The 21,624-nt window shown below is 44.6% G+C and overlaps 1 protein-coding gene across 1 annotated transcript in view; it reads right to left on the minus strand.

Moving 5' to 3' along the window:
- kcnip4a (potassium voltage-gated channel interacting protein 4a) overlaps positions 1 to 15,901 on the minus strand; it is a 78,401-nt gene extending 62,500 nt beyond the window's left edge. The window contains exon 1 of the mRNA XM_030121129.1: positions 15,072 to 15,901. Within this exon, the coding sequence (XP_029976989.1) occupies positions 15,072 to 15,156 (85 nt within the window). The 5' untranslated portion in view covers positions 15,157 to 15,901. The remainder of the gene's footprint in view (positions 1 to 15,071) is intronic.
- Between the last annotated feature and the right edge of the window lie 5,723 nt (positions 15,902 to 21,624).

Below are 21,624 nucleotides of genomic sequence, written 5' to 3' on the forward strand. Positions count from 1 at the left end.
AAAGGAAAAAAAGATGGACAAAATAAAGCAAGCAAACATAACGGGCTTGATAGTACCTGACCCCAGTCGTTTATATTCATAAGTTGATGTGCTGCACGGCGTTAGATGAATGGATTCATGTGGAGATCATGAATAAGAAATGAGCAGGGGCACTTTCAATGATCTCTTACACACACAGAGCCAAACAACACATTGTGGAGAAAATGATTCATTTAACTGGGACCGTTTAAGGATCCGTGATTGACGCAAACTGATCGATTGCCTGATATCGTTACTTTAGAGTTAATTTATTTTCCTCAGAACACCCTTGAAGTGAATACAGTAGATTCCATCCCTGTGCAAAAAAAAAAAAAAAAAGACTCCATCATTTCTTCACGCTGGTGACGGTTTGTAGATGCATTGTGGCAGCCCACATAAGCACGAGTATTTTTGTACTGTTCTGTCAAAGCAGAAGCTGCAGCGGCACTGTGTGCTGTGACATGAACCCAGCACCAGTCACACAGGAAAACACTCCCAGCCCTCTGCAGTGACCACCGGCTGGGGAATAACAGTCCCGACAGGGCGGGAGTAAACCCTCTGTTTGCCGAGGCGCCATAAACAGAGGTATAGATAGATATTAGAAAAAGCAATCATAAAGAGCAACGGCCAACAAACTGTGCTCTTTTCCGTCATTTGTTTTCATAGGCTGTTGAAACACTTCGGTTGACTGATCAGACTTGCAAAGCGGGGCCAATCAGTATTAGCATAGGTTATAAAACAGTGGTAGGCAATCAGAGCCTCGGCACGTGAGGTGACTGCATATCGTGAGGAAATTGTTTCCCCTCTTGGAATTCAAAGAAGGAAAAAAATAAATAACTGTCTATATGGTGTGGTTTAATTGTCTAAGAGCAAATAATTAAACCCTGTGGGCATTTCAAAAGGGAAGGCAGCGGTCGCTTCTTCATATCAAACCTCCGGAACCGGTCTCTCTCTTCACTCTCTTATTTTAGCGCGTCCCAGTTTGTGCCGGTCAAACTCACTGCGCACATTGATCGTTTTGTTAGGGGACGAGTAATTGTGGGCGAGCGGCGTGCTCTGATTGCCTCTGGGCTTCTTCAGGACCAATTTGTCCGCCTGTCACTTGAGGGCCGGGGCTCGGAGCTCAGCGTGGGGCTGCGAGGGAGCCTGACGGGAAACGCGATCTCTCCGTGACGTCTGGAGCGTTCCCCGCTCTGTTTGTGCGACTTCTCGTGCTGTGTGTGTTTTCCTCCCGAGCCCTGATAAGTGACAGCGACAGCCTTCAGACGGAGTTTGGAGAGTGGAAACAGGTTCCACATCGCTGAAGCTTTTCATTGTCAAATAAAAGATAATAAAAACTAATACAATTTAAAAAAAAAAAAAAAAAGTGTTCAGAATTCAGTCTCTACAAATGTTTCTTTGCAAGACCGAAGACCGACCACACAGAGGGCAGGAATCAATACACCCTTGTGCGCCTTGTCCTATTTATTCTTTGTAATCCGGGGAGAATTAACACCTTAACTCACCCAAGCAGATCACTTAATCAGCATAAAGCTCCTTGAAGTATCAATCAACATGCCGATACCCTCCCTTCCAGTCAGCAGCAGGAGCGATCTATACAGGCCCACCTGTTTGATGCTGCGTGGAATTTCACACATCAAACCACAGAAGTGCCGTACAGTTCCTTAATTTTTCACATTCCGAAAACAGAAACTATCAAGCAGCATCTTTAGTGGAGAAATCATCACCTCCATCGTGTCTTTTCTCTTCGTAGCATGCGGATGCACGACGCTCCGGACTAAGTCAGCCATTAAAGAACAGGGGGCATTTTTCATGTGTAATGGGGTCCCTCATTAAACATGAACCTCGAGGTACTATCACTTAGCCTGGCGCCACAAATGAGCAACTGATGCTACGAGAGATATGGCCACTGTGAGAAACACTCGCTTTACAGGGGAAAGGAGAAATTAGAAAATTCTAGGGGAAAAAATAAAAAAGGGGAACAAAGCAGCAGATTTAAAACCATTCCCATTCAACCTTCGCTTTTTCTGCAGCTTCAAGGATAAATGTACCACAAGGGAGCCTCACTCCCCTCACCCTCCACCATCTCAAGGTGACGTGTTCGGACACACTGACTCTTAAAACCTCTGCACGGATATAAACCTTTTAATCCAGTGAATCATCACTTTACAATCACACACTTGCCACCTCTGAAATGCAAATCTCAATTTCCTTCTCCAAATTAAGAAACTTACATCTTTTCATTGTTGGTTTATTTGCATAAACTAAAAAAAAAAAAAAAAAGTAAAGAAAAGAAAAGAAAAAGTAATCAAATAATTTCCAAATGGATCTAAACCACAAACTGGAACTCTTCCTGATTAAGAAAAAACTGCAAACCCAGCCGAATCACATTTGCGTCTCCAGTCAGTTAAACATGCTCACAAAGCCAGTGGGGATATGGCCGGCACTTTATGTGTGCATAGAAAAGGCCGCCCATATATTTCGACACGAGCGTATAAGGAAAGGTTAAAGCAATTCAGGCAGACCGCAGCTGCACCCACAGCCAGCATGACGAACGGCTGTTATTAGTATGAAAGAAGCCGAGAAACACCCAGAAGCACCCGGCGAGCCCCGGCTGGATGAGGCGGGATGGAAGAAAGGCGATAGTCATCTGTTTGCAATCATGGAGGATTGATCAGTGGATCGGTGGTGGCACAGCGACCTTATAGCTCATGAACATCCCACAGTGGTGAATATTGGTTCATCTTATAGGTGGAACTATAACAGATTCATAGGGATATATTCTAGCTTTCAAAAATGCAAATTAAATTCAACACAACCATTATACAGCAAGCAATGTACACAAATCTGTCCTAAATATCGTGATGAAATCAGGCCATAGAGATTTAGGAACAACCGGTTGCTGCCAGTTCCTCCTTTTCATAATACATAATCAAAACCCATGAGTGTCTGATTACACAGACAATACCGCTGTGAAACATGGCGGAGAAAATCTAGCCTCCTACTGTACCGCACTGAAACCGCACACCGCCGTCCCATCGCTAGACAATATCAGCCTCCCGGGAGAGGGCCTCGTCTTCGATGGCACTTTCCATCAGCACAATGCGGAGCGCGCCGCTTCAGTTGCTCGACATTTGTCCTGTTTTTTTTTTTTTTTGTATTGAGCTGTAGCTCATCGGTCAGTCCGAGTGAAGTGACGGACTGTAAATCACAAACCTAATGAAAAGCTAAAGCAGGGCTGCAATAAAAATTCATAAGCGGCGATCCTCAGCGGGAGAAGTTAAGTGTGGGCAAGTATGCCAGTTTGATTGAACTATGTTTCCGCCTTATACGATAAAGAATTCCCTAATGAGGAATAAGTACGATACATTATCCCACCTGGTGTCATTTCAGCCAGTCTGATACTGACACGGCAGACATCCATAAATTCATGCAATTCAGGCATCTGCTATAAAGTTGCCTTGGGCAGGATGTTCTATATTCAAAATAAGAGCATTGTAATATGTCACAGTGTAAATCCAATGCAATCTTAAAGACAGATGAGGAAAAAGTGCATGCTGCGATGTGATAGTAATGAGGAATGCACTCGGTGTGATAAAAGCCCTTATTTTGCCATTTGGTTGAACACCCTACTGCTGGAAACTAATCCAAATGTCTTTTAAATTTCACTTTAATGGTCATGCGCATCCGACACAGGCGGCCACATGTCGGCCTCTCTCCGTGATCAAACCAAGAGTTACATTCATTTCAAGCTGGGCAAACCTGCACGCAGAGAAGCATCGAAAAACAATGGAATTATTCACAAACTTTCTGTGTTTGACTCTCATTTTCTGTCATCCATCATCTGGATCGATGCAAAACGTGCATTACGTTTATGCAGTTATCTGTCAAAGAGCAGCTTAATGGTTATGTGATGGAGATTGTTTCATCAGCGTTCGCTCTTCCCAAGGACTTAATCTCATTAAACGTCCCAACGCAGCGCAGAAGCTTGATTGATCGCAGGATAGTTCGTTTCCGAAAAGTGATGCGCAGCAATCAACTTTGCAAATAATGAAACCCCAGGACAATCCTGGAGACAATTGTTTTAAACACTGTTTTACTTTACATAATTATAACTTTTTTCCTTTTTGTGTTGTTGAATTCACATATTTTTGCATGAAAAAAAAAACAGGTTATCAGATTATCTGCTCACCAAACTGATACAAAGAAAAAGGAATCTACCTTTCCATGTCAGCTCGGTCTGTTTTTAAGGTGAGATTATTCTCAGTCATATAACGTGATTACCAAGCAGAGCTCTTGAGCTGACCCCGGGGGTCTGTTTATGCCAAAAGCTCTGAATTCTGCCGAAGCAAAAAGTGTGACTCGAGCCTCATCTTCTGCCTCAGTAGATAAACAGTTCAATCTCAAGATGGAGACTGTCAGCGACACCGACTCCTCCGGTGATTTACTGCAAATGGCCACAGCATCCACTGCACAATATCTGGGAAAAGTAAAGTCACCTTGATTGGTCATTTATTTTCAGGTGTCTCCAGAGGCTGATTTGTTGTATTTTTAGGAGCTTCACAGCAGAGTAGTTGGGACTGGATGTTTTCTTTTGGTCTCAGTTCAGGTGTGACGTGAATCTCTGAACACATTGATTACGAAATATGAAGAAAGTATTTTTTGATGTTATATTTTGGAAGCTGAAAATGATCACCTGTTCTAACTGCAACTTCGTGAACTGCTGCTTTTTGGGCCTCAGACCCAATTTTTTTTTTTGCAAGCTGCGTCCATGTTACTTTTAAGATGTGATTTAATTGATGAAACCAGAAGTTTAAGATAGTCCCGTTCTCTTCTTTATTGGGGGTGTTTCAGTAACACATTTCACTGCCATGGAACACTGGTTGGCAGATACCGATAAAGTGGACAGCCGAGAATAGTTTTCCTGGCTCATCCTCCACCATCATGTGATACATTTCACTAAGAGACACAAATGGAAACACAAGAGGCAAATATTGCCTTGTCTGCGTATTTATTTTCTCCTTCAGCTTTTCCATCTCCGCCTCACTGACTGTACTCTATTTACTCCAGCAAAGCTCAGATTACACTTTTTTTCCCCCCTTTCTGCACAAACAGAAGGTGTTTTTACAGTCTATAAGACAACAGACAGGAATCCCCAAGCCGAGAACGGCACTTACAGCCACACAACTCCTGCTGCTGTGTGTTCTGTAATCTCTTGTTGCAATAATACCTTTCTAAGGTTGTAAAATACCAGCAGCTGGTATTCTAAACAGACCCGCACTGCCATGATGTCTGACCTTTAAACTCAAGTAAACTCAAACTGGGAGCCCTGGACTGCGTTACAATGTCACCAGCGTTGTGTGAGACGACACGTCCGGACGCAGGCAGCTGTGTTTTGGTCTGAGTGACGGATGCAGCGGGCAGCTTTGTTGTGATTATCGCAGACGCAGCCACAGATGTCTACCTATTTAAAACATCCTCAGCTGTCTGGACGTGACAGACCGGGAGCCGACCTGGCGTGACCTGATCAAACAGTCTGTCAACTGCATTACAGATGCAGGAAGAGAGTAACCTGAGTTTCTTTTGAAGGGGGGGGGGAAACATGTTTTATGCAAGATTTATTCAGCTTTTTTTTTTTTCTAAAAGGTACCAAGACTGTGGCCTGTGCTTCTGGAGACTCTCAGATCAATACTGTGCTATCCATTACTGGACCCTTGTAATCCATTTTTGGGACAACTAATTGTGATGAATACTTGTAAAATATTATTAAAGATGGGTTATGATAGGAGAGTGAGTGACTGAAGGGCTCTTCTTGCTCTGAAAGCCACGCTGGAATAGTTTTCAGCGGAGGAAAAAGCACTGGTGTCCTTTGGGGTCTCAGTTTAATCACAGAAAGAAGACAGGAGGAAAAATGGGCTGGAATGGCTAAAATGAGGGACAAGAGCAAGAGGGTGATCTATCCTTATTAGATCCGAATCTAATGCATCAAGCAGCCAGTCAGCGGCAGCTGAACGGCCGGGGGAGATCCGTGAAGCAGTGCACGAGGAGAGATGGGCTTCTGCTGCAGTGGCCACAGCGAGAGGAAGGAGTACTGTAAATTGCAAACACAAATACTTTTTCCTCTGTTGCTTTGCATTTAAATTGAATTTGCGCTGGTCGCAGTGGTGCATGGAAAATGCAGGGGACTGAGGAGAAATTCTAAACGACATCTGGCTCCCACGGAGGACGCTCCGTTGCTCGCAGTGTTGTACATCACCTCCCTCTCCCCGCCGCTACATTTACACGCCGAGCCGCAGCCGTTTAATCTGTTTGCGGGATATTCTGCTGTGTCACAGCGAAAGGAAACGGCCGAGCCGCTTGTCTTTACCGGCAGGCTTGGCTGAAGTTGCAGAAAGAACTGAGGTTCTCATGTCATTAAAGATTGAAGAAGTTCTGATCAATCTGGCACAAGTTTACCTTTGCCTAGAAGACATTACAAAATATTTGAATTGTGTTTTTTTTTTCAAGCGACTTTGCAGTAAAGCCAGTCAAACCAATTGATGGTCTAATTGGTTGAAATACACTGCATATTCTCACTAAAACAAACGTGCAAATGTATGAATATGATCCCAACAGGAAGCGCTGAGCTCTCAGTTTGAATTCATACACTGAAGTGCTGTAAAGCTGCTCCTCCTCCAGCCTCATGCAGACTAATGGGGCAGCGAAAGTTACACTGCAACACATTACATGGCTCACTCCAGCTAATTAATCAATTGATTTGTCTCTCCTCGGGAGGGCAAATCAGCCGCCTTATTATGGTTTAACGGCGATCTTGAACGGCGGCGCTACCCCCTCTATTTAGACCTGGCCCCGGCGTCGACACGGAGTTAGGCAGGTAAGTGATGGGGGGCCGGGGGTGCATCTGTCCGCCGGATGATGGAGAAGGAGCTCCATTTTCTGCACGGCCGTCCACGACACGTTCTGCCGGGGAGAGTGACTGATGACGCACGTTTACAACGGCGAAGTGAAGAAGTGATCGGGGAGGTGTCGAGGGCGAATCGGGGGCTCAATCTCGGCATGAAGGCAGGTTTCTACAACGTCGCCGCTCCTCTCACAAACCGGGTGTTTCACTGAGAACTAACATAGATGTATGGAGAGATCCAAAGATCGGGTTTCCGAGAATGAATCTGTCCCAACCTCCTCCACGCTGATTTACAGGGTGTAATTAAAAAGTACAAGACTGCTGACTCGCTCTGCATTGACGCAAAGGCCTCTCACATTTTTTGCCTTCCTACAACAGTGTACTTCATTAAGCTTGATCACTGAAACGCAGTCTCCCGAGGAATCACGGTTTTTTGTTCATTACTGTTATTTCGTTGTGCAGAATGAGAAAAAAAAAAAAAACAATGAATAACAACATTATTAATGTGACAAAAGTATTAAGCCTCGTCAACAAGTTTGATCAGCTCGCTCGCTGGAAACGCCGCATAGAGAAAATGTCACAAACTACAGTTCGGAGGAAAAACGGGCCGTCGCCGTCAAGCGTCCGTCCTTTCAACGCCTCTGTTTATCCAACCGTTTGACGTCTCACGCAAAAAACCTCCACTTTCAGAGAGGAAGATTGATCTGTTTCAAATTCCAATCTGCAACCAATCAAAGGAGACATGGAAACCATTTGAAAACATTAATTTTCGTCAGTGGGTCCATGTGTCACCTGAGGCAAATTAATATGAAATAGAAGCGTGTGGTGGAACAAAAGAAAGGCACAAATTCCTTTGGGAGCGCAGCACTGTGAAAATGAACATGTATTCATTTTCCTAACTTCTCGGGAGTCTCCACTTTGACCCTGGAAGGTGTATTGATTTTCTATTCTATGTGGGGAGCAGGAGCAGGGCTGAGGTCCTGGTAATTGCCAGCTAACGGCGCGTAGCGAGGACATTGTCCCTTGTATTTGGGAACGTCTGGGGCAAAGGAGGCTGACTTTTTTTTTTTTTTTTTTTTTTCTCAAACGGGCCAGGCAGCCGACAGTGGGAAACATTTGAAACAAAGAGCCTCGGCGGGACCTTAAAAATGAAGTGATTACAAGTGTGGGAGAGGAGATAAAGTTAAGCAGGAGGCAGGGAGGGGAGACGCTTGAACATATGGAGGCAGAAAGGGAGGGAGGTGATAGCATGGGAGGGGAAAACTTTTTAATTTAAGTTAACAATGGTAATGATCACTCCCGGAGTCAGAGCAGACAGGAAGAGCTCGGGAGTAATATTACAATTCCCTGAGGAGATAACAACAAGCAAACAAAACAAAGCCACACCGAACACATTACAACTCCTTTTAATAGCTTGCTACGCTAAAGGGCACAGGCTTGATTTGGCACATTCCTCACAATTGCTCTAAAGCGCAAGCTTTATCATTAAAAAAAAAAAAGAAAAAGTGTATTTTTTTTCCTTCTGTTTTTCACTAATAAAGTCTTGCAGGTAAAACTAATTCAGCGATGCTCAGTGGGAGCTCATATATATAGGAGCTTGTAGCAAAACACAAGAAATATCATCAAACTGAAAATAACCAGACCACTCCTTCCAAATTAGGACTCTCATTTGCAGATTAGTGTAAATGGGAAAAGCAATTACTTCGAGTAACGGTTGTGAATTCAAATGGAAAGTGGTAAAAAGCGACTATCGACCAATGCAGAATGCAAATGCGGAGCAATGAAAGACAAACACCTGGTGGAAAGTGACGGGTTGATGAACATTGCTCTGTTGATTAAGAACAAATCGATACAAGGCAAAAGGAAAAAAAAAAAGAAAAAAAAGAATGTGATTTCAAATAGCTAAAAGTGCAAATTTACCAAATTTGAATCTTGGCAGATACATAAAGACGACGATCCCTCGACACATGAACGTAATCACACTTTTCAGCCATGATGGGGATATTTTACTGACAGGCTCATCATTATCTCATTAGTTCTTTTAATTAATACGGCATGCGATCACAGAGCCGCAGAAGGACAGATCTGCAACTACAGCAAGAAAGGTGCTTCAATGACTGCGTCCGCGTTGACATTTACAGGGAAATTTGTGGAAAACAGTGAATCGGGGTTTGAATCCCACCCAACAATCTGTCTCCTTCTATCCCATCACCCCTCTACTTCTTGTCGATGAGGAATTGTTTGGTTTTTCTCTGTAAAAATGCTTTTAAATGTCCGTGTATTGAATTGTATTGGTGGACAAACGGGAGAATGATTTAGGATAATAATATTTCCTGTGAAACTACAGCTTGATCTCAGCAACAAGGTCAGCGAATGTTTTCACAGGCCGTCTCAGAGAGTGGCTGTATGAGGGCGGTGACATCCATTTTCCACAACGCTGAGCGCACTCTCCCTTCTCCTGTTTTACATAACAGCAGGTCAGACTGTCTTGCAGCACGTCCAGAGGATGCGACGGCCACTCACTCACTTTCAGGAGGGCTACGGCTGGACGACGCCGGCGCTCGGCGCTCATTCTGATCATTCTCGTAACGTGGCCAAGCCGAGAATCGCGTGTACTCCACCGACGAGCCAGACAATCTGTGCTGCTCCGGTGTTGGACAGCAACGCGGCATCGGAAACCAGAAACCCGGCGAAGGCACGGACACCGTGAAACAGAGAGACGGCGAGCCGGGTCTGCCAGGAAGCCGATACGGACAGACGCATATCACAGTCAAGCGTCTTTATCCTGCAGCCGCCAAACGGCAGTGAACCCTGAGAAAGGGGCCATGGTTAAAGGTCACGGTGCAAGGTTAAAAGAAAGCTATTACAGGATGACGAGGGATCCGTTCTGCTGTTTTTTCCGTTGTGTAAGACGCTTTGCAGACGTGCTTTGATGTCGTGGGTGCTACGTCTTGTTAAACTACAGTGGCTTGATCTCTTACTTTTAAAGAAACGCCGTCTCATATTTTCTAAAACTGAAATAAAAAAGGTTGACAGTAATTTTTTTTTTTTCCCTCACGTCTGCTTTAGCTCGCAGAGGTTCAAAGATTCCTCGAGACGTCTTGACGCAGGAGGTGAAAAGCTCAAAGACATAATTGGACAACAACTGAAAGAGCGACGATTTGGAGGTCCGCCTTTCCCCCCTGCTGCTATTTAAAGGCAACGATGCGTTGAAAGTAAACAGCGAGTCAGAAATTATGTCTTCTGTGGCACGAACACAAACATCCGAGTTGGGCTGGTGGCACACTGGACGGCCTGTCAGGTGAATCAAACACAAGCCGTGTTAGTTCAATGGAGAAGAAAGGAAACATTATGTAACGCCTCTCTCGCCTTTGTTATTGCCTCGCCTGTCCAAACACAATGGGCGTGAAACCTTCATGCTCCACAGAGAGATGCACCGCTTTATGAAAACAGGTGGAATTTGACAACTTTTGTAATTTTTTTTCCCCCCTCCCAACCAAATGCTTTAAAAAACTGAAACAATCTAGCACTTGATGCTCACTCTATTTCTGTTCTGTATTACAATTTGCATAAACGCTGTTAAGTTATGTTTAAACAAAGACTAAAGGGATTGTTGGGTTTGTTATGTGCCAATAATAACTCTTCGGATCTATAATGTTCCTCGGCTGTTTAGATAACTCACCGGCTTGGCAGAGGTACCTCTCAGCCACATTAGAAATCATCGGCGCAAATTAGCGACCTGTCCCCGTCGTTCAGGCGGGAACACGGCGACGTGGCGGGGCGTAACGCCAAGCCGCCCGCGTGTATCAAATATTCAGTGTTTGGTCAGGGATTATGGGCTTTGAACGAGCTGTCCTCATGAGACAGGTGGAACACGACCTGCTAAGAGCCATCAGGAAACCAAAGAGAGGGAAACAAAGACGGGCCCTCGCGTCACTGGGCAGGCCCCCGCGAACATGTGCTTCAACTGAGAAGTCAACGCAAGCTCCAAAAACATTCGCTTAAAGTGGGTGACTCTCTTTTTTGTTTTTCAATGCTCGCAAAAGAATAGCAACAAATTCCAAATATATCCTTTGGCGAGTCTCATATTCCGCCCAAAGCACTGAGATTTAGTCAACATCTTTAGAGACATGTGTTGAGCTGATAAAAATCACACAATTAATGACTCAGGGGGGAAAACAACAGCATCAAAACGCAATTATCTCCATAATGCAGTATGGAGACGCTTTCACAGCTGAGGACAAACACAGGTGGTGGATGACTGTCAGGTGGAGTGTGTGGAGTGTGTGTGACAGCCGCTGTGGCGTCTCCAGCGTCATCTCCGAGCCTGGCGTCACTCACTGACTTTTTATTTTTTAACCGAGACTTTAATAGAAAGCCCCCAGCACTACTTTTTTTTTTTTTTTTTCTTATTGGGGAGAGGTTAACAAAATTAGCACCGTCCTTGATTTGCCAGCCCTGATGTGAAATGTTCCATAACCGCCGGAGTCTTGAGCGTGAACATCCCGTCCCTCTTCTCTGAGCTGCGACAGCTCAGGAACGCGGCAATGAGTGTTCATTATTATCTGTGCATCTATGAGGAAAGGAACACACTTAAAATGCTTCTCATCAAAAGGTATGAGTGTGTGGATGTGTGTATCGATCCAAACTTTTGTGGTCAAAAAACAATTTCATGACAAATTTACTTAATAAAGAGTTTTCAGTTAAACTAAAGGATGGATTTTCAAAAAAAGTGTTCCACAACTTCAGTAAACAAAGTCACAGAAAGACGAATCACATTTGCTGGCCTGTTCAGCTGATTAAGCAATAATCAGCTGAACATTATTAAGCAACAATCAGCTAAACAACCGCAGAAAAAATGCTTGTTGAGCATTTACTGCAGGCCACTGCACCCAATAAGCGATCAATTCAAAGTGAACTATTCAGCATTGTTTAAATATCACAACTTTTTCCTCCTCCTCTTCCTCGGAGTTTCATTTCTACCTCAACAAAGTTAGCAGGATATCTGTGCAGAGAAATCAAAGTTTAACAACCGTATGCAACAGAGGGGGTGAGAGGGCGTGTGCCGCAGTGACAAACGATAGGCCTGGAATCGTTTACGAGCACGGGAGGCAGCGCTGATGAGAAAAGAAGGATGATGCATTACAGATTCATGGAGGCCTGACAGCCAGAGACTCAGGCAAGATGTGAAGATTTGATAAGAAGAAGAAGAAGAAAGAGAAAAAAAAATCTCCCAAAAAAGCTCAAGTTAATTTACTGAGTTCTGCAGGACAGAGGTTTGAAACTTGTCACCAACAAGAATATTGACAACACTGAGAATGTAAGCGACATAAGAAACGGACGTGAGGACATCCGAAAGATCCTGATGGATGTTCTGGCGAAGTGGTTGAACCTGCCTGTGCGCAGGAAACAGAGGAGATGAAGATTTCCCCTGGTGCCGGCAGCTCTCTGCTTTTTCAATGGATGGGATATATGCTGACACAGCCGTTTGGATTTATAACCTGAGAACCTGTGCATCTGTGATTTGTTTCAGCCACTTATTTTCCTCCACATAGTTGGAAAAAAAAATCAAGGCCTACTGGGCTGCAGTGGTGGCATGAATACGAACAGCAGCCCCCCCCCTCCACCCCCTCCGGCCTCGCTTAAACTGCTTCTGTGCAAAAACTCTGGGTCCGTTTTGATCAATAAATGATTTCCTTTTCTCATAGAAAGTATCAAATGAAACTCACTTAGGGTTAGAAATACATGCCAGTGAGGAGGGCTGCTGTGTATACAAGGATGTCAGAACTGGGCCACGGGGCGTGTGTCTGTCACAAAAGCCGATATCGGGTTAGAAGAAGCCCCGGTAGCGTCTCAGGTGCGCTCGCGTCTGTCCAGTCGCGTCAAACACATGACCCCCAACACTTCCCCTGCGTGTTTGTGCTAGCCTTAGCAACTACGTGATCAATGAAGCAATATGTGCGAGGCAGTTCTGGGACACTAAACATCTCAATTAAAATGGTCTGCTAACCGACCCCATCTATCACACGCTTTCCCTGGTCAACCAAAGAGGGCCGAGCCGGCGCCACTCAGGTCAAACCCCATCTATATTCATCTGGAGCGCGGCCTGTGCGAGATAAGCTAATAACGACGTGTTTATAGAGAAACGGATCCACCCAAGTGGAAAGTGGCTAATAAATAACCAGAAATGGGTTTTATATTGTTGTGTGTGTAATGTCTTTTTTCAGATTAAGTCGCTGAACCGTATGTGTCAAAGACGGGTTTCGTGCACCGCCATGATACTCGCATGCCGCCTTTATACAAGGTCAGTGGAGAGAGGCTATGCAGATTTTCATGAGAGGAGATAGCAGACTGAAAATAGCCAGCAGTGGTTCATGTCCATATTTTATGATTGTATAAAAAAATGTTCCCCCCTTCTGACTTCACCACCACCGAGTAAAGCAAAGCCTTATTGTGTACAGTAGCTCCACATTATGTCACTTCTGGATGTTTATAGTAAAAATTATGCCTTGAATGCTGTTAAGCACAGCATGGTTATAGTACTTACTTCTGCCCAAAGGGAAATAACACCTTGGCTTTTATTCCACAAGATTAATAATAAATAGGTTCTGACGCCGACAATATTAAACACAAGTTTACATACAGCAAACAGCGCTGCGTTCTGTCCACTGCAGCTTCGAGGAAGCATGACTCCAGAACATACAGTAATCATGTTACCACCAAATGGGAATAGCGATCCGACCTAAACGACTTGCTGGTAGCCATGGCAACCAACGGCGTACTCCTTTGGGTAAATGATGTGGAGTTCCTTCAAGCTTCACCTCAGAGCAGCATATTCGTTTTTATGAAGGGAAAGAAAAAGCGTCCTTTTATAGAGCAGCCCATTGATGGGGGTGACTCCACTACGCCCCCCCCCCCCCCCACCCCCCCCACCCCCCCGTCCTCCCCGCTGGTTCTCGCCGTCCCTAAGGTCAAGGAGACTGGAGAAAGTAGGACGCGGCTAAATCATGTGAACAGCTTAATTATGCTCCGCTCACTTTCTCCCGCCGAAGTTTCTAAACATGTATAAATAGACGGGGTCGTTACTCGGAGAAATACTGCGGGTCTCGCATGCGAGGAAGGGAGGCAGTAATTCATTAGCATGTTCGCGGAGCATTTCTCTGAGGCTTAGCACCAGACGACGCGATAATCAACAAGCTATCCGGCAGCGGCTCAGTTAAAGCGAGCCTCACAGCTGAGGGGTGTCGACGGGTGCTAACTGTGTCGTCACACCGCCCGCGGAGCAAGGCAGCACAAAGTCTCACTGTAAATAAAGTCAAAGTACAAGATCTCCACAGCAAGCCGGAGGCATAATGAGCAATATGTGCAATGATTAGCGGACGCTGGCTGGTCACCTTTATCCTTTTCACAACCTCCGATTGAGTAATCTGCTGGTAATCCGCAATAATCCCAGATTTAATCTGTTAAATCCATTGATTCACTGTGCGTCTCATTAGAAAAGCTCTACGGTGTGCCCGAGGAGAACGAGGAGATCCATCACGATCTGCACCACAACACAGGTATGGAGATAGTGAGGAATTATACTGTATTGTGTCCCGAACGCTGTAACTTCAACCACTGGGGAGAAACCAGCACATAGTTTAGGACTGTTCACTATTAGGTAACAATACAGTAAAACGGATGTAAACAAGGCAAAACTCCAGAACTTAAAAGGCTCAGAGTGTAGTGACCGGAGACTGCCAGTCAGTCTGAATAATTCCACAAACGTATGTGATGCTATAGTATTCTTCTCCGATGTAATGACTCAACCTTTGCTTCCAGTCACAGCCCATCCTCCTGCGCTTTCACAGACTCACACAAATTATGACGCAGAGTAGGCGATATATCCAAACCCCCTCCTGGAAACCCTCACAGTTCCTCAACAGGCTTTGCACATGTAAATGTATACACAGTCTGAATCCTGTTTGGAATGCATGGCACGCAAACACGGCGTGTCAATTGTTGACATATGCACAAAACACCTCTTGGATACAAAAACGTGATTCGAGAGAAGTTCAGCTGAGCTGAAAAATGGAGAAAATCTCCGCCGGTATCTGAGAATCACGGCACAGGTAAACGCTGGAGGGATGAATCTGCCACTCAGGAGTCTTACCGGTGTTGAGCGTGCCGGTGATGAGTCTGAACAGGTACTGTGCGAACTTGAAGATCTCCCGCTTGCACCTTTTCCTGCAGCTCATCTTTGCTCCTTGTGAGGGATTCTTGAAGAGGTCAGCACAAAGGGAGGACTCTGGCTACAGGGTGATTAAAAAAAAAAGAAAAAGAAAAAGAAAAAGAAAAAGAAAAAGAAAAAAAAAAAGATCCAGGAAGAGTTTCTCTGTGTCAAAGTTCCACCGCGATGCAGTCCGTCTCGGCCGTCCTCCAGTCCTCCAGCAGTCTCAGCGTGGCCCTGGCGTCTGCGAGTGGCGGGAGTGATGATCATGAGTGAGTGCGGAGCGGTGAGGGGGGCTCGTCCTGCACGCGTGGAGGTGGTGGTGTGTGTGTGTGTGTGTGTGTGTGTCTGTGTGTGTCCAGGCTCCTCTGCTGCGCGGCTCCAGGTTCAGGCGGTCAGATCAACACAGGGATGGAGTGCGCTCTTTTGTCAGGTCATTAATATTTGCTTACCGGCGGTTTGCCTCCTCGCTCTCTGAGGGGCTTCTCTCTTTTTCCTCCCCACCTCCAGCACTCCTCATTCACTCCTCTGGACTTTTTTTTTTTTTTTAATGCAACTCTTGAACAAACACTCCCCTCCTCCGGCTCTGTGTTACTACAGACTGCTCTGTTGGCTTCACAATACAGTGGTTCTCCACTGGGTCTCTGCCTCTCCGTCTTCCTCAGACACACAAACAAACACACACTCCCACACTTGATCTCGTAGTGCGCCTGCTGCTCGCTCTACTCAGCACCATCTGTGGATGTTTTACCCTCACTGACGGTTGCCATGGAGGTGTGGCCTGATTGGCCCAGGAGGAGGAGGAGGAGGAGGAGGACGAGGAGGAGGAGAGAGATAGAAAGCACATAAGGAGGTGGAGAAAAATAAAGGAGAATTAAGGGGAAAGTGTCCACCTCAATGAATCAGCAGCGACAGCACATTATAGCCTCACTCCGCCAAGTGTAAGTCAGCGGTGAGACAATGAGTGACAGTAATGGACAATTTTAATGGCAAAGCGTGGGCTTTTGGAAAAAAAAAAACCTGTGAGGTTAAAGTGGTCGAGGTGGAAAAAAAAAGAAAAAGCCATAAAAGGCAGAAAAAAAAAAGGCAGGTGGGTGAAAATTTCCAGCAAACACCAATGTCAAGGTCAGTATTGATGATGACTGACAGGCGGGTGGCGACATTAGAATTAGTCAAGTGCATCATCTTCTCCACTCATTAGCCGACAACATATCTCAATAGCACTCATCTGTCAATGCCAAGCGTGTCATTAACTCAAGCCTTCAACTGCTTTCACTCTTATGGCTGCAAGCAAATTACTGGAGGAAACATGGCGGGCTTCTTTTTCAATTTAAACATGAGAGTCAGGCAAGAGAGGAGGTTGTGATGGTAAAACGCGCTGAAGCAGAGCTAAAACTCAGACAGGTCACTTAATGGATAAGCAGGTCTATTCTTGAGCGTCTTGGAGATTCTGCGGACTCTGACCTTGAAGTTCTTGTTAGCGTTTTGGGCCACGCAAACATTCCAGACAGGAAGGAGCAGTGAGGGGCTTTCTTCCACAGGCATGAAAAATATATATATATCTGTGCTTTGAGAAAAATAAAGATTTCAAGGACAACAAGTATTGTGTGAAACTTCTTACTGGGTCAGAGCAGCGGTGAGGACTGGAACAGTGTCTGGATTAGGTAAATAATTCACAAGGTAGGGCGTAGTATTGCCTTCGTGACAACTGGCGACGGGACGTGACACGGTTGCAATTTCTTCGTTACAATTAACTGTTTGCCATAATTGAAGTTGCTTTGGATTTTCACAAGACACCGATGATGTCCATGAGAAAAGTCCGATTGAATCATTTCACTGTGAGGTCCGTCCTCTCAAATTCACGTCCAACGGCGGATATGCTTTCAACATCTTTATCTGTAAATGTTTAAAAGTGACAGCAGTTTTGGCGTACTCTGGAACACACTGGATGTGTGTGACCTGAAGGTATTATCTTCTCAGTACAGCAGCCAGATGTGCCGTGCAGATGTTTTTATTTTTCTGCTGCAGAAGCCGCACCAACGCTTTTTACCATTTATTCTGTTTTCATTTGGGTTTTCTATCTTTTTTTTTTTTAATGAAACACCATCCTCTTATGATACAGATGCTGACCTGTAGAGGAGAATATCCTTGTCTCATGGACACTGAGGTGTACGATTTGAAGTGATAAATAAATGATTTTGAAGCTCGGGTTCCTTCGCTGCATGATGGCCGGAGGCTTTCTGGAACAGCTGAATTGAACGGAGCCACTGCCAAAAACAGCATGACCATGTCTAGACACTCTGATGAATGCAGAACATACTGATCTTATATAGAGGAGTAACCGTTTGCTACATTTCTGAAAATATGACATTTGAAGGGACCACGCAGGGCTACTAATGTACTCTGTTTTCACAAAATGTCCCATTAAATCCACCAGATATGAAGGTTTTTTTTTCTAAAAGGTAAATGCAGACTGCATGCTGGAGAAGCTAATATAGCAGAGATTGCAGCATAAAAGCATTGTTGTTTCCACTTTAACAGTTGTATTTATAGTGTTAATAAGGGTGCAACATAACTCCGTGATGGATTTAGGCGTATTTCAAATTCCAGGCTCCTGGCAGCTTAATGTCACCATGTGTGCGACTCCATCACCTGTCACCCAGCCCCCGGTTTTCATTTCTACCCATGTTTCCGATAAACAAACACGCCTCTTAAATAATTTCCACAGAAGCACTTGGGAGCATCACCACTGGAGTATTTTCAGGTCACGTAATGAGCGCGCGCACACACACACACACACACACACACACACATTTGCCCACGACAGAGTTCAGCGAGTTGTGTCACCTCGCTGTTTCTCAGGTGAACAGATGGCCCCGCCGCACACTTTAGCGACTGGAACGCCATCCGGAACACATCAGTCAGGCCCGCCGTGTCGCTGGCAAACACCGCTCTTAAACTAGAAGTCGGAGATTTTCCGACAAGTCTGAAAGCGACTCACAGATCACTCTGAAGGCCACACCGTCCCCCTTGTTTAGTGAGAACCGGTGTGCAGAACAAATCACCACATTCCAAGTCCATATACAGTCAGGAAAAAACTCTCGACATGACCAATGTTTACCTTGATGAGCATGGTCGAGACAAAAGTGATGGAGAAGCCGGGGTCCGCGCGAACGCAAACGCTGAAAATTTAAAAGGCTCTTTGGGGGAACTGTGGAGGAAAACAACGTGGAGTGGTCTCAAAACTCTTGTCTGAAGGTGCTTTCTTTTATCATATATCCTGAACTAAATCAAGTCTATTGAAGACAAATCAGATTCTAGAACATAAGATTCAAATTCAACAAGAAAAATGAAGTTATTTTGTGATTTTAAAAAGAACTAAAATGCTGGACTCTGCCGCACAACATGAGTTGACAGCATTACTTTTCTTTAACTTGATTTAGATCTGTGAATAATTTGATACAGATGTGTTTTTCTTGAAAAAAGTCAGGTTGTTCAAGGTTAAACTTCTGCATAATGACAGCATCAGGCTTTCAGAAACAAGAGGAACACGCGAAATACCATCAGTAGACACCTGAGCGGCGGCTTGGCGTCCGTACAGGGGGACGGCGAGCCAGCTATGGGTGCTGAATTTTATTTACAAGCTGTTCAAAGGCTTTAAACTGCAACTTCTCAGGCGCTTTCAATGAGAAGTGACTTGGAAAAGGAAGAGCAGGAATGAGAGGATCAACAGGAGGTCTGTCCAAGAACAGGAGAGAAAAGACAGGAAGGACAGGAGAAACATCTGAGAAGTTCAGAAATTTAACATTGTAGAAGTGCAGATGTGTCTTAAAAGTGCAGAGTGAAGTCAAACCAAACCAAATGAAGGTGTGAACCGAACCCAGGTGAACCGAGTCACGGACCATCCTGGTCTTAAAAGCGGCTTTAAATAGGATCATTTTCTATTTTGGGTTAAATTTCTTGAATTTCACTCTATTGTGAAGTTGTAATTTTTTCGAAAGGTATGTTGTGAAAATGTTCAAATGCACAAAAATAAACTGATATCAAACCCATATCTTAAACTTTAGTCCCACAAAGAGACACGTTTCCCACTCATCTTTACCACAGGCACGTCCCCATCACCGGGAGGTCCCAGGGGAGATTTTCTCTGCAGACGTTGGTGGTTTTCCTGTTGCACCCCACAGTGATGACAGGGCCGACATGAAATAGTCTCCACTCAGGGAGCGGCTGACAGATATATTGATCCATCTGGAGAACACTGCCTGCAGGTGCCTGAGGGCGAGAGCCACCGTTACGACGAGAGCCTATTTTCTGTGAATGCGGCGCGGCCGGCTGGAAAAACTGCAGAGAGCAGCTTGTCGTCAAACACGGGAAAGCTCTGAAGACCAGATACTAATATTCTGAATTGCTGCATGCAGAAAACAAAAAAAACAAAACAAAAAAAAGCAATAAAGCCATCTCTTAGATACACAAACTCCAGGAAAGCGCTGAATCTTTAAACTTAAAAACAAACGATACGGCACTGCCACAGCAGGTCAGACACTGAGAGCTTTGGGCAAAGTGGCCACGGAATTGAACATCAAGAGCTGAGTCACAATCTGTAAAGTAGCCATCTGCCATCAAGCAGTGGAGTGTTCTTCACTGCATGAGTGCGCTACCTTCTATTGGATACTGTTGTTAACCGGCCATCCGTAACCTCGTTCACACGCCACTTTGGCGCCAATGACTATCAACCTTCTGATGTTCTGTTGTCTCCGACGAAGCGGCACGCGGCGCAGAGAAGGTCAGGCAAACAGTCGGTGCAGGTGCGAAGAGAACGTGAGGTAATTATGTTCAACTCAGTCTTCTTGTACAGCTGCCAATCCATTCCCCCCAAAAAATAAAATAAAATAATAATAAAAAAAAAACTGTTCACCATTTTCCATCTGCCAGTCCTGACAAGTACACCGTGCAATCTGTGCAATTCGACTGTGCGTGTGTGTGTCTCTGTGTGTGTATTTTCACATGTTCCTGGGCTGCATTTTCCACCTGGATGTTTATGATTTATGCTTGACTCAAGAATGCAAATTTTCTATCATTTTTTTTTTGACTAAATCATTGAGAAGATCGCAAGAATCCAAGAGAACCATGTTTTTGTTGTAGATAAACATGTTGATTATCCAATCACAGAAATCGAGGTGATCAGTTGTGTGTGATCACCGTTTCTATGCATAAATTAAGTGATAACATCACATCAACCCCGACCCAATGATCTCCCACTCTCCCTGTAGAACCAGTACAGTCTATTTATGATTTTTCTTTCAAATAAACATATTAATTTAAGGTATTATCTATATTTTGTGACTGAAATGTATTAGTTTTCCATCCAATAACAGATCTTCCATTTGCATCAGATATAATAGGCATGGTGGAAAATGACGGAGCTAATGGGGCGTTACTTCCAATGTGAAAACAAAAGTGCAAAAGCTATGAAAAAAATAAAAAATAAATAAATAAAATGCTGCCAGATTCTGCAGGTACAGTATCTGCTGGTATTCAGTCTTATGTCTTACAGCAACTGAGCCTATCACAGGAACCCAGCATGCATGGAGATGAGGGGCTTCAGCGCCTCTCGGTACTGCGGATGAGCGTTCCTGAGTTTTGGTAAACAAGGCCGCTGCCAACACAGAACGCCTCACAGGGACAAGACGTCAGAGCAAACGGTGAGTAAATGCACACGTGTGACTGATTCCTGACATTACACGCCGCACTGCTGAGGTATCGGTTCACCTCTATTCGAAATGAAGCTCAACATTAGTGAGTTTGAAGGGAAACATTTGTTTTTCCCTGCTTTTAATTTCCATCTACAGCCTCGCTTATGTGTGCCAACTGATTGCTGTTCAAGTATTTTCACCTCAAACTCCCTCTATTCCTCCTCCTGTAAAAGTGAGTCTCGCATTAGTTTAGTCAAAATGCACTCAAGGGCATTTCTTAAGTCTTCAGCCAAACGAGAGTTTCAGTTCATTGCTATGCGGTGAAACGTGTGATGCTCAACCAAATATACCTATAATTTATCTTGAGTTGGATAAACGCACGGAAGATGGATGGATGCATCACATTTCCTCAGATCAGCAGAAAAAAAACCTCTTCACTAAGAAAACCTGACTGTTTCAAACAGGAGGGACCGATCAAACAGAGAGCCAAGCTTTTTTTTTTTTTTTTTTTTTATAAATCCAAAGTAACTGCTGTTCCTGCACGATATACTCAAAGTTTGAGAAACACTAAAAGCTCCTCAACAGAGTGCTGCACACTCCAGTACGGGGCGATCTGCTGAGCACGGAGAAAGCAGGGAGGACGCCACAATTGAGCGTTCACTCCTGTTTACTGTTTTATATCGGAATAAATCCCAACAGACCGTCTGCGTGAACACTTTCGCTGCAGTCCATCTCGACACCGAGGGGGGAAAATAACTGGAAATAGTAGATATACTGTACACGGCATTCAATTCCAAACAGAG

Source organism: Salarias fasciatus, chromosome 3, assembly GCF_902148845.1.
Source record: "Salarias fasciatus chromosome 3, fSalaFa1.1, whole genome shotgun sequence".
In the NCBI taxonomy this organism is placed as follows: Eukaryota; Metazoa; Chordata; class Actinopteri; order Blenniiformes; family Blenniidae; genus Salarias; species Salarias fasciatus.